The sequence below is a fragment of the Suncus etruscus genome, chromosome 14, assembly GCF_024139225.1.
Source record: "Suncus etruscus isolate mSunEtr1 chromosome 14, mSunEtr1.pri.cur, whole genome shotgun sequence".
In the NCBI taxonomy this organism is placed as follows: domain Eukaryota; kingdom Metazoa; phylum Chordata; class Mammalia; order Eulipotyphla; family Soricidae; genus Suncus; species Suncus etruscus.
Genome location: NC_064861.1, coordinates 49,779,345 through 49,793,177, shown reverse-complemented (window position 1 = coordinate 49,793,177; position 13,833 = coordinate 49,779,345). Strand labels below are relative to the sequence as shown.

General features: G+C 40.1%; 1 protein-coding gene across 1 annotated transcript in view; it reads right to left on the bottom strand.

Moving 5' to 3' along the window:
* LPCAT2 (lysophosphatidylcholine acyltransferase 2) overlaps window positions 1–13,833 on the bottom strand; it is an 81,845-nt gene that overhangs the window by 46,022 nt on the left and 21,990 nt on the right. The window contains exons 7-8 of the mRNA XM_049786075.1: window positions 13,230–13,264; window positions 11,032–11,086 (exon numbers count right to left, since the gene is read on the bottom strand). Coding sequence (XP_049642032.1) covers window positions 11,032–11,086; window positions 13,230–13,264 — 90 coding nt within the window. The remainder of the gene's footprint in view (window positions 1–11,031; window positions 11,087–13,229; window positions 13,265–13,833) is intronic.

Below are 13,833 nucleotides of genomic sequence, written 5' to 3'. Positions count from 1 at the left end.
AATGGAGCAAGATGCAGAGTGCACCAGAGGCTGGGTGCTGGCAGCAATCCAGAATAATCATCATCTGTCCCTTTGCTTGCCACACTCCTTTTGGCAAGTACTTCTCACCAGAGGAACTGGGGTTTGGGCTGGATTTTGCCTGTACTTGGCCGGCTCACAGCCTTAACTTGGTCCTGTGATCCTGGCAAGGTCATTTAGCCTTTCTGCACCTCCATTTCCTCTGTTGTCAAATAAAAACAGTTAGACTACGCAATCTTCAAGGTTCTTTCCAACTGGAAAGAATACCAAGCTTTCCACTTAGTATCCAGCTATTCCTTAAGATAGAAAAACAAAGTGAGCCACCAGAGGTCTCCACATCACTTACTATCCAGAGCTTCAACTATTTCTAGAAAAAACTGCCCATCAGCCATTCCAGTAAAATTTCTTACATGTTTAGCATGAAATGCAAAACCAAACACTTAGCAATAACACTTACCAATTAGCTAGATAATTCCATTAACATTTAGTTGTAACAAACAATATTAAGTAATCATTCATGCATGCCAAAGGGCAAGCTTGGGGGACAGTGGGAAACTGGGGACAATGGTGGAAGAAATGTTATACTGGTGGTGGGAATGGTGTTACAGAATTGAATGCCAGAAACAACTTATCATGAGCAATTTTGTAAACAATGGTGCTTAAATAAAGTAATAAAACTTAAAAAATTAGCCAAAAAGATATTATAGAAGTTAAGGGTAGGTAGTAGACCCAGGCTTGAGCTGCAGCATCACATATGGTCCCCCAAGAACTGGCAGGAGTTATCCCTGAGCAAGAAATACAGCAGGAAGATCTTTTGCCTTGCACACAGACCCTCCCAAATTCAATCCTCTGGGTTCGATCTCCTGTATTCCAAGTCCCATGGTCCCCCAAACCCTCCCAGGAGTGATCGATCCCTAAGCATATAACCAGGTAAACCCTAAACATTACTGGGTGTGAATCCCCAAAAATCCAAAAATGAAAAAAAAACCAATGTTCATAAACTTGATAAAAATTCATTAAGTTTTAGAGACTATATTATATATAATTCTTCACTTAAAACTTGGGGGAGATGTCTCTCAAGCAGTGCTCAGGAGATTCAAGGGCCCCTTGTCAAGACTTTTCTTCAATGTGAGGGCCCAAGGATGCACTGCTGCTCAGGAATCCTAATGCTAGAGATCACTCAGTTTCCCTAGTGGAGGTGGGGACCTCCAGATCTGCACCCAGCAATGCTCAGGAGACCATGTAGTGCCAGGAATAAGCATGGGTCACTTACATGCAAAGCCAGTAATACCTTCACCCTGTACTATCTCTCCAGTTCGTCTAAGCCTTCAGTTCTTTTTAAAAAAGTGACCACTTATAATACTCTAATAATAATATGTTATAATATAATACATTTATAATACTATAAATCTTATAGGTCATAAAAGCACATGCTAGAAACCCTGAAAAATAAATCCCTGCTATACCAAATAGAACACAGAGAGCTGTAGGTTTACTTCTTTCACATAAAAGTAATAATCTTCGATAAAATTATTTTCAATAACTCTCATATTGGCATGACATTTTATTCTTAGGTAGAAAAATTCCACGGAGAACACATGATAATTAAAATTCTGGATTTGACCCATGACTCCTGAGAAACGATTTATAGAAAATTCTAATGAAAGGCCCCCTCTCCTTGACAAGACCTTTTTTTTTTCTCTCCCTCTCTCACATTTATGTTTTGTGCAAAGACATTCATGGCAGGGGGCATAAACATTCCCTTTTTGGGGCCCGGAGAGGTAGCACAGCGGCGTTTGCCTTGCAAGCAGCCAATCCAGGACCAAAGGTGGTTGGTTCGAATCCCAGTGTCCCATATGGTCCCCCGTGCCTGCCAGGAGCTATTTCTGAGCAGACAGCCAGGAGTAACCCCTGAGCAACACTGGGTGTGGCCCCCCCCCCAAAAAAAAAACATTCCCTTTTTGGGGGATGAAAGATTGGTTAAAGTGAAGGGAAGAACATGACCTCCATGATTTACTGCTGTCCCCTAACACACACCTAAATTTCTCAGTGAGGTCAGGACCCACCTTTGTCCTTTCTCATCATTCCAGTTTCCACCAAATGGCCTAATAGTTTGGTATCCCATTTCCAAACTGGCCACAGCCACCAGTCTCACCTCTACCTCAGCCGTTCAAGCCAACAAGACTCTTCTCTGCCAAGTCCTGCACTGGGACTGCCTTCAGTATCTGCCAGTGGTCACATCTCTCCTCACCTGTGGCTACAGAATCTCACAGTGACCTGGAAGGACCTACCATCCTTCATCCTTCTCCCTAGTAGTATCTGTCTACCTGTCTCCTCTGGACTTCTGAAGCCACACAATTCCAAATGTCCTACCTGTCACCTAGAAATGTCCCTTCCACCACAGTTGTGATGCCCATCACAAACTCTGAGTCACTTCCTTGGAGCCCATTGAGTGCTGGGAAATAAAGACCTCAAACCTGGTGGGTGAAATTGCCACAAACTCACCTGCATTTCCAGTGGGCCCTTGGTACTGCTTGAAAATGCTATTTTCCTTAATACTGCTGAGTCCTAGATGCTAGTTTCCTAATGCTGCCTCTGAATTATTTTGGGGAGGAGAACTTTGGGTCATACATGGCGGGGCTCAGCAATTACTTCAGGCTCTGCACTTAGAAATTACTCCTGGCAGGTTCAGGGGACTATATACGACACTGGGGATCAAACCTGAGTTGGCAGTGTGTAAAACACCCTTCCCTCTGTACTATCACTCTGGTCCCTGAATATTAAAAATGTTTCTCCACTTGTCTGTTTTTGCTAGAAATCTTTCCATCTCTCTTTAACTCAGGCAGGTGAGCCAAATACCACCTTAGAAGTGAGTCTGTGGGGAGACTCAGTACAGACCAGTTGCTATCTATGTTCCTTTGTGCTTCGTCGTTGTCAGATTTCACTGCTTCATACATGGTCTGTGATACTCAAGCAGTCTTTTCTGAACTGCCTCTCCTATTAGTTCAAAGTCAGGGTAATCATGTGGAGTCCAGCTGTCATAGTCCCTTCCTGGGGAGTTCCATTAAATAGGGGACATGGATTGTTCCATGAGGAAAGGAAATAGGAAATTAACATCACCCCCAAACATAGTTTACCACAAATTGTATTTCCCATCCGATCATCTAAGATCCCATTTATCCTTTCAAATATCCTCCCCTCTCCCCTAAATGCTGTACAAACCCCCTCTCTCTCCTTCAACTAAGACTCAGATCTCATTGTTGGGGGATGAGAGATCCCCCAATATTGTTGAGAAAAGAGATCTCATATCTCACTTTTTTTTTTTGGTGGTTTTTGGGTCACACCCGGCAGTGCTCAGGGGTTATTCCTGGCTCCATGCTCAGAAATTGCTCCTGGCAGGCATGGGGGGGGACCATATGGGACACCAGGATTCGAACCGATGACCTTCTGCATGAAAGGCAAACGCCTTACCTCCATGCTATCTCTCCGGCCCCTCATATCTCACTTTTAAGTTTCTTTGACTATCTCTTGACATAATTTATAAAATATATAAATTGGTTTATCTTTTCTTCTGCTAAGCTGCTTATTAAAGGTTGGCTTTTTCATATAGTCTTTCCCCACCACTGACAACCCATGTAGATTCATCAATACATTTTTTTGTTTGTTTGTTTTTGGGTCACACCCAGCAGTGCTCAGGGGTTACTCCTGGCTCTACGCTCAGAAATCGCTCCTGGCAGGTTCGGGGGATCATATGGGATGTCAGGATTCGAACCACCATCCTTCTGCATGAAAGGCAAACGCCTTACCTCCATGCTATCTCTCTGGCCCCATCAATACATTTTTCACTGCATACTAAAACTTGTTCTAACCCACCCTATTCCTCTCCTCATTCCATCCACTATTCAATATCATCATCCTTTTACCAAGCTGGAAGCTGATATACATCATCCTGCTTCTCAAATTGGTGACTTACTGGCATGTTTTTCACACCAATACCTCTAGCTTGTGCTTTTGGTCTCAGAGTCGGTAGCCTCTGATTAGGCCTGGCACCACATGCAGAGTCAGAATCCCTCAAACGCCTATCCCTCAAGCAAAGACAGTCCTTAGGAAGACTTGCTATTAACACAAACCGGTCTCTTTGCTCCTTCAAGATCCCACCCGGATTCCCTTCCAGTATATAAACGTGTGAGAAAGAAGACTAATGATACAATGATCAGTTAAGAAAAGAATCTTAACAGACCAGTCTTAGCAGTTACACAGTTCTACAACATCCCATGATTTTTCTTTTTCAATCCTGAAACAAGAAGGAAGGTAGATTCAAGTGAATTTGCTGCTTCCTTCCCAAGAAAAGTCTCATAAGAAAGGAAATGCAAGTAAATGAGCACATAACACATGCTAAAATCCTCAACACCCTGTCAAAGAAGTACCGTATTTTTTGCTCTATAAGACACAACTGACCATAAGGCACACATAGTTTTTAGGCCAGGACAACAAGGGGGGAAAAACGTGAAAGGTGCAATGCAAGACGCTGTCAGGAGATGGTGGCTGGGAACAACCAGCCTGAGAGGCCAAAGTATATTTACAGTATGCCAGTCCACAGCTGTTTAAACACATTTACCTAACTTTTATTTTTACATCAGAAAATAAAAAAATAAAACCTTTTTAAATATTCAGGCTTCAGCCCTATCTTTTTTGGGGAAAAAGTGTGTCTTATGGTATAAAAAATATGGTAATATTAGAGAAGTTCAAGGAATCTTCTCAATCACACACATTTACTGAGCAGACCTGTAAGGAAAACCCTGAAGGATATCCTGTTTAAAAATACTCCATTCCTCTTCAAATACATACTACTCTCAGAATTCAAGAGTAATTCAGGTTGTTAGATCAAGTAGATGTGAGATGCATCAATGTTTGTATGTACATAAAGTATAAGCATATGTGATGGAGGATTTCTAAAAGTCCTGGCTTGTTCATTAGTTTGCTTATTTATTTATTTGGGGGCCTCCCAAGTGGTGCTAAGGAGGCCAGGGGGCCTCTCTTTGGTATTCTTGGCCAACTGAGCTAACAGTTCAGTGCTAGGCTTTGAGAATATGGTGTTGCTCATGTCCTGGGGAGCTGGTGAGGACCTTGGCCACCTGAGTGGCGCTCAGAGGCTGCTAGTTGCCACACCTAGAAGTGCTCAGGGCTTCCAGGCCATACCCAGCAGTGCTCAGGGGACCATGTGGTGTCTGGGATTGAACCGAGTTTTAAGCTTTAAGCCTAAAGCCAAATGTCATCTAACATACATGAATATGCTTATGTTTAGATTCTAAAAAGTAATCTTTAGTGTATTCAGGTAGATAAATAAGCTAATGAATGCATGCAAATTTTCCATAAGTAATTAGATTTTTGGAGATTTATAGAGATAAATAAATTTATTGGTATTAACCACAATGCTGGCTATGAACTATAATCCTTTCCTAAACCTACATTTTTAATTAAAAATTCCTTTTTAATTACTTAACTTACCAACTAAAAGTACTGCTGATCTAATACCATCTACTATTAGCTCACTATAAGCATTTCAAAGTTCTTCTGAAGAAAACTGTGTGTCTTTATAAGTAATTTCTGTGTCTCTATAGTACAACAGAGGCATTTCAAGTCAATGAGTTTTGCATCCAAACTGAGATGCATTCTGTGAGGATGTAAGCTGTAAGGTAAGTGTGAGCTAGGCCAGATTTCCACTAGCTACAACATAGTTCCAGTTGGGCTGCACACAGCAATATCTGGCATCGCTTGCATTCTCTCTTATGAGATAAACTAGCAAGCTCCTGATTTATGTCATACATGGGGCATATGTGGGACATATGGAGACATAACTTCTTGCAAGTCAACTTATTTTCCATGCTCCTAAGCCCAATGCTTATGAAGGCATATTGTACAGGGACTGGCTGATAAAAGTGATCACTGTAAGATGCTGCAAACATACTCACTGGGCCACTTTATGACTCACAAATAGCTTTCAGTAGATCTATTCTGTAGATGCACAATCACTGCTCAAGGATGCTAACTACCTATTGCAGAAAGTTGGAGGTTTGGAATCGACTACAATTAAAAATATGTTTTTAATTGAATCACTGATTATGTATGGAGAAACAGAGTTAAAAAGTTGTGGATGGTTGAGTTTCAATCACACAATGTTCTACCACCCACCATTTCAGTTGTGTTCATTTTCCAAGAGTCAAGAAATGAATCACTTTTCAAAATAAGACTAGGCAAGGAGGGAGAAAAAAAGAGATATGGGGACACTCTTAAATATGACATCCTCTAGATTTTATATATACATTGATTTTCGTAATTAAAAAAAGACTGATGCTTTTCATGAATGAGGGGAGATCTGTGCAAAGAAAGGAGCCAGCTGTGAGCAGGCTGTGATGGCTTGTCACTTACATGAGCAAAGGGTCCAAATGAGGTCTTAACAATCCACTCCAAGTTCATTTTTAAAACCATAAAATTCACCCCACATTTCTGTGAGGATGGATTCCTTAAAGGCCCATTTTTTGTTTTGTTTTGTTTTGTTTTGTTTTGTGGGAGCACACCCGGTGAAGCTCAAGGGTTACTCCTGGCTATGTGCTCAGAAATTGCTCCTGGCTGGGGAACCATATGGGACGCCAGGGATCAAACAGCAGTCTGTCCTGGTTCAGCCTCGTGCAACACAAACGCCCTACCACTGTGCCATCCTTTCGGCTCCTGTTTGTTTTTGTTTTAATTTTTGAGCCATAACCAGTGGTGCTCAGGGATCACTTCTGGCAGACTCCGGAAACCCAGGAGGTGCCGGGAATTGAACTCAGGTTGGCCGTGTGCAAAGCAAGTGCTCTTCCTGCTCACAGCTCACAGTTTAGAGGCTCAAGCCCCTAAAAAGGCCCATATTAGGTTCAAAACTACACATTTGAATAACATATCTTGAATCATGTTTATCTAATTAATATTTAGAATATGTTACAAATAATAACCAGGAATGGCATCATTTTTTAAAGAAAAAAGGAATGAGAAGAGGATACTTCTGAATAAGCAGGACAATGGAGAGTGCAGCCATTCAGCACATCACTGGTTCTTCTAAGCTGCCTACGGATTGTGATATGGGCCATTCTGGTTGCTGAGAAACTGCAACCTCAGACTGGGCCAGCTCTCTGGAATGCATCTGTGCATTCCTTTGGGCCCAATGGTTCGCAGGTTACCTCCAAACAATGAGGAGTTAAAGTTAAAAAAGTAAAATGTTAAGATCTCTGCATGTGGAGTATAAAAAAAACATAGTAGCAGGATAACAAATGACCAAAGGCAATAAGACAGTGAGCAAAAGAACTGGTTTACAGTAGTAGTAGTTTATCCATGAGGATTGAGGAGGGGTGAGAATAAGTCAGAGAAGGGCACAAGAGGACATTGGTAGAGGAAGTGGTTACTCTGGAGAAGAAGGAAATCTGAAAGTAGGTAAAAAAAAATGCCTGCCACAGATGTAGGTTGGGGGTGAGAGGGAAACTGGGGACATAAGTGGAGGGAAGTGGTCACTGGTGAATTTTTTGGGTTGGAACATTGTATGACTGAAACTCAATCATAATTAATTTTGCAACTTTGAAATTCATGGTGATTCAATTAATAAAGAGAATCTTGGGGATAAAAAGTAGCGTCAGAAATCAAGGATGTAGCTTACTTCGCATGTGTGAAACCCTGAGTTCAATATCTAGCACTGCCAAAATGAAAATAAAAATACATAAAAGAACAAACCAAAAAAGCTAGAAAAGTAGTTTCACGTGCCTCAAATATAATCAAAACACAAAGGCTGAATCTGAAGTCCACAAATTCCAATCCTTTGGTCATGCCCCACGGTTCTGATACAACAAATCTCTACAGACTCAGCTATTTGAAATTGGCAGCTAGTTTAAATTGGTTTCGAGCCATTTGTGAAGTTACAGAACAAAGAATACATTCTTTGCTTTGCCAGAAACATTATCTAAACAGCTCGAAGAACCAGCTGGAGAATGAAAATATTGTAATTTTTATTTTAAAGAAGATAAAATAAAGATGTTACACAGAAAGGAAATGTGGTAATAGTGAAAAAAATGACCAGAAAAATTTCCAGTGTTCAGTTATCAGGCATTTTGATCACTGACATGTGCTAGATTTAAAAACAAAAACAGATCTAGGTGCCTTTCCACAACTGTTGCTGGACCTTATTTTAACTGGAGGGGTTACATCTGGAGGAAGGGATAGCATGAGCTGTTCCTGTATTTGCTCATTTGCAAAGAGGACAGACTTGGTCATTGTAAGTATGCTTTTCCTTTTTTAAAGAAAGAAAACAAAAGCTAGACAGTCTGGGTAACTATTAAAGAAGGAAGTGACGTGCTCTAAGAACTTGGAAATAATTTAAAATACAGCTTCCTAAAATATCATCTTTTTTTTTCAAGAGTGACCCAGAAGAATGAGGTTCTGTGGTCAAATAACTTCATAATTCTTGCAAAGAGAAACCAAACCTGCTTCATTTTCCCAACCCGAGTACTTCCTAAACTAAGTGTGACTAAGGCATAGAGTAAACATTTCTCTAAACTCATCGAAGCCCAGGAACTGGGGAGTAAAATGTTTCTCTAGATTCATTGAAATAAAGCCCAAGAATTAGCTATTTGTTTGGAGAGTTTGTTTGTGCTGGTGGGGAGAGGCAGCACACCAGCAATAACCTTTCAAGGCAGACAACACCTTCACTATGTGCTGGAGCAATAGCACAGCGGGTAGGGAGCTTGACTTGCATGCAGCCAACCCATATTTGATCCCTAGCATCCCCTATGGTCTCCTGAGCACCACTAGTAGTGATTTCGAAGTGCAGAGCCAGGAGTAAGCCCTGAGCATTACTGAATGTGGCAAAAATAAAAATACAAAAAGAAAATCTTTCACTAAAGCTAAACTAAGTTTAACACTCTTTAAAGATTTCACGAATCAAAACAGAGGAAAGGAGTATCTGTTGGAATTTCATCCTACAGTCCTGCAGTTAGAGCACCAGCCCTCACTATATACTCCCAACTCCCAACACCAACTCTAGACTTCACCATACAATCCATGAGACCACTAGAAAATCAAGACATGCACTTTGGGGCTCACCATTCTTTTTTTTTTTTTTTTTTTTTGGTTTTTGGGACACACCCGTTTGACGCTCAGGGGTTACTCCTGGCTATGAGCTCAGAAATCACCCCTGGCTTGGGGAGACCATATGGGATGCCGGGGGATCGAACCGCGGTCCATCCTACGCTAGCACTTGCAAGGCAGACACCTTACCTTTAGCGCCACCTTCCCGGCCCCTCTTTTCCTTTTCCTTTTTTTTAGTTTTTGGATGGCATCCAACAGTGCTCATGGCTTACTCCTGACTGTGGACTGAGGGATTGTGCCTGACAGGGCTTAGGGGCCCTTATGGGGTGTTGGGGATTGAACTAAAATCAACTACATTCAAGGCAAGCACTCCAGCTCCTTGTCTTTCTGATTCTATTTGGAGGCAATTAGAGGGTATCCCTAAGTCCAAGAATGAAAGCAAGTTTCACTTCACAGTCTGAAATATTTGGTCAGAATTTTCAGGATAATCTGATTCCAACTTCCTCCCCACACCTACCCATCACCACCACCACCTCCCTTCTCTGCTGGTTATTATAACTTACACAAAAAGGCAGTTCTTGGAGGAGGCTCTGGGCTGCCTGCCTGACAGGATTTTCCAGGTTACCATATACCCCATGATTCAGAGTGGGACTTCTGACTTCTGGGCCTTTTCCACTATCAAGCTGTCACAGAACCCATTTCCAAGGAATTGAGTATAGCCTTTACTCAGGCTATAATCACTTTCAGTCAGGAGAGAATGATCTTGCGCCAGTTGGCAGAGGTCAGCATGAAAAGGAAGATAAGATAGGAACAGACAGTACAAATTTGGCCAGTCAGAGGTGAAGCACCGCAAGTTCCAAAGAGAAGAGAGGTTTCCTAACAACAATTTGAGGACTAGATTTAAGAGTCTTGTTTAGCCACCCATGGAATGAGAGAAACTATTTACCCAAAAGCCATCTGATAAGGGGCTAATATCCAAAATATACGTGGTACTAACAGAACTTAACAAGAAAATAAAAAACAAACTAACATCTATCCTCATAAAAAAATGGGGAGAAGAAATGAACAGACATTTTCTCAAAGAAGAAATAACAGATGCTCAAAAGGCATATGGAAAAGTGTTCTACATCACTAATCATCGGGGAGATGCAAATGATTAGATATCATCTCGTGTCACTGAAACTAGCACACATTACAAAGAACAAGAACAATCAGTGCTTGTGGGGATGTGGGGAGAAAGGAACTCTTATTCACTGCTGGTGGGAAATGCCATCTAGTCCAACCTTTCTGGAAAACAATATGGATATTCCTCATAAAGCTCCCATATATCCAACAATACTACTCCTATAGATATACCTCAGAAACACAAAAAATAATACAAAAATGCCCTTTGCATCCCTATATTTATCGCAGCACTATTTACAATAGCAAGATCTGAAAACAACCAAGGTACCCAACAACAGATGAATGTCTAAAGAAACTGTGATACCTATACATAATGAAATACTATGCAGCTATTAGAAAAAATGAAGTCATAAAATGAGCCAATACATGGATGGACATGAAGACTATTATGCTGAGTGAAATGAGCCAGAGGGAGAGGGATAGACATAGAACAGTATCACTTATCTGTGGGATATAAGAAAAATAAAAGACTGCATGGCAATAATATCCAGAGACAATAGAGCTGAACAAATTTTTGTAAACACAGTGTTTAAATTAAAATAAAATAACAAGAAAAAAAAGAGTTTGGGTTTATACTTTTATGGGCAACCTGAGTTTATTTAAAGGGGAAGTTTGGCTTAATTTCACTTTTGTCTATCTTGTCTCACCAGAACAGAAATTTAAAACAAAAGACAAGGCTGAATCTCAAGTTGCAAGATAATATGTTAAATAACTTACTTCAACTTCCACCTTGGTGAAAGGCTGACAGAAAGTAAGTATGCAGAGCTGAAGGCTGAGGAGAAAAGAAAGAAAATGGTCAGTGAGGGTATGCATTGTCCACCACTGTTACTTGACCCCTTCATTCCCTTCTTCGTGCTTGCTCATTGCTCACTAATCTGCATTTATAAATGCAGCTAGAAAATTTTTGGATTTAGGCAAAAGTCCACTCCCCAAATTCAGCACTAAATATGTCTCTGTGAATCAGTGACTCAGCTTGGCATATTCAACCTCAAAGGTGAAGTGTCCTTGACAGTCAGATTCAAGGCCCAATACCAGAGAAACCTTTGGCCACTTTTGAAGACACATAGATGCTCTATAGAAAAACATTTCTTTTTCCAGGTTCTTTCTATTGCTCTCTTTAATACTTGGAATGTGCTAGAAATTTTTTTTAGTTTTTAGAAAAACTCTTGAGTAGAAAACACTTTTATCTCTTCTTGATCTAAAAAAGAAAAAATATTCAGCTTTTCCTCCCAAACAGAACCTTCTCACAGTGGTCCTACTTAGGAAGAATACACGTTATAGTTCCAGGAATATGTTTCTGAAATCTTCAAATTTCATTGCAAAGCAAGGTGGTTCTGTGCCCTTCCACCTCAAAGAAAACTTTTGAAACAGTTTTCTACTAGCAACTTTCTGATACATAGGAATTAAGGAAATAGGTTTTACCAATTTCAAAATACTAATTATAAATTGTTTATCTGTTTCAAATCATCCATCTCAAAAGAAATCTTTTACTATCAATCTGAAGCAAGTCAATTCAAGTTTTTATCTTAAATTATTTGCTTAAATCAAAGCTTTGGGTTCATTATTTAAATATTCTGTTCAGAAAATAGTGATTGATGGAGAAAAAAGAAATGAACTACAGTTTCATCAAAACTGGACTGCCCATACATCAGAAAAACCAAACATGGACTGGAGAGATAGAGCTACCAGTTTGAAGCATGTCTTGCCATAGAAGACTCAAGGTTCAATCCTTGGTATCCCAAATGGTCCCCAAACACAACCGGGAGTTAATTCCTGAGCACAGAGATAGAAGTAAACCCTGAACACTCTTGGCTCCCAAACAAACAAAAGTAAAAAATATAAAACTAAACTCAAAATTAATATGCACTTCTTTATTTTTACAACTAACATTTTAGAAGTTTTTTTAGACACTTAATGGTTTCTTATTGTTGAAGACAAATGATTTAGTTTAAGTATTTCCAAGTGGTTGTCACTTACCTGTCAACTAGGCAATTTGAGCTCTGTATATAATAAAGAGCTCTGTATAATACACATATTACATATGTATTGTATATAATATGTATATGTAAAATACATATTATATACAATAATACATATATAATAGAATTCCATATATAATACACTTCTGGGGACTGGAGAAGTGGCTCAGTGACATATCCATTGTCTTGCAATGTCTTACCCTGGGTTTTCTCTCTCTCTTACCCTGGGTTCTCTCTCTCTCTCTCTCTCTCTCTCTCTCTCTCTCTCTTTCTCTCTCTCACCCTCTCCCCCATTCAGTGTAACAGATCACCTTCGTAAGGAAAAGTAAGACTCTACATGTTCTGTCTTTTTTTTAAAAAAAAAAAAAAGCCTAGTTTATTTCCATTTGCTTAATAATGAAATTGTATTTTTGCGCCTTCTCCTAAATGTTCACAGAAATTGCTGACCCCTACACTTTTTTAATCCAAAAACAGAACTGAAAGCTTGGCTATTTTCTCAGTGCAAACTAAACACATCACAGCTATATCAGGCCACAGGACTATTGCTCTGGTCTGCTCACGCCAATCTGGTGAGCCAACAACTCAGACATCTGTGATAAAAGAGAAACTATGAAGTAAAAGTGAGGTAGGAATCAAACTAAGTTTTTGGAAATGCTTAAGAACTGGCAGACACATGTGTTCAGGACTGTGAAAAAAAGAATTGGCAGACACCCAAGACCAATTTTGTTAGACAACTAGAATTTCACACACGGGCACTGCCAGGGGTAAATGGGCAAGAGACTTGTACTGTCTACAGAGATCAATCACTTACAAGCTCGAAGGATTTAATTTGAAATGTTTACTTTTTCAAAACAAGATTGCTTTTTTAAAAAAAGCAATAAATCCTCTTTTTCTTCCCTGAAATAAAACTTACATAACTAAATTTAAGCGACTCACAATGTGTGTCCTTGCCATGTCCAAGTCACGGTGTCCTACAACAAAAACATTTTACCTGTCAGTTCAGAGGGAAAAAACTGAAATAAATCTAATTTCAATATGGTTACCCATTTACTTTTTCTGAATGAAAGATAACATGTTAGAATAAGCAGACTCTTATTGTCAAACAGCCATGAACTGATACACTAGTCCTTGAATTAAAGAGCTACCTGGCAAAATTGGTATGTACTTCACAACAATCTATTTCTTTTGTAGAGAACCAGTTAGTCTGATTTTTTGTTTTGGTGGTGTCTCTACGTAGACAGAACCCAGGACCTCAAAAGGAGAGATGTGGGCCTTCATACTAAGCAGACACTCCCTCTGTTGTTATTTTTTAATTAATATATTTATTTTGGCTTGGGGGTCATACCAACAGTTCAAGGGCTACTCTTTTTTTGGGGGGGGCCACACCCAGCAGTGCTCAGGGGTTACTCCTGGCTGTCTGCTCAGAAATAGCTCCTAGCAGGCACGGGGGACCATATGGGACACCAGGATTCAAACCAACCACCTTTGGTCCTGGATCGGCTGCTTGCAAGGCAAACGCCACTGTGCTATCTCTCCGGGC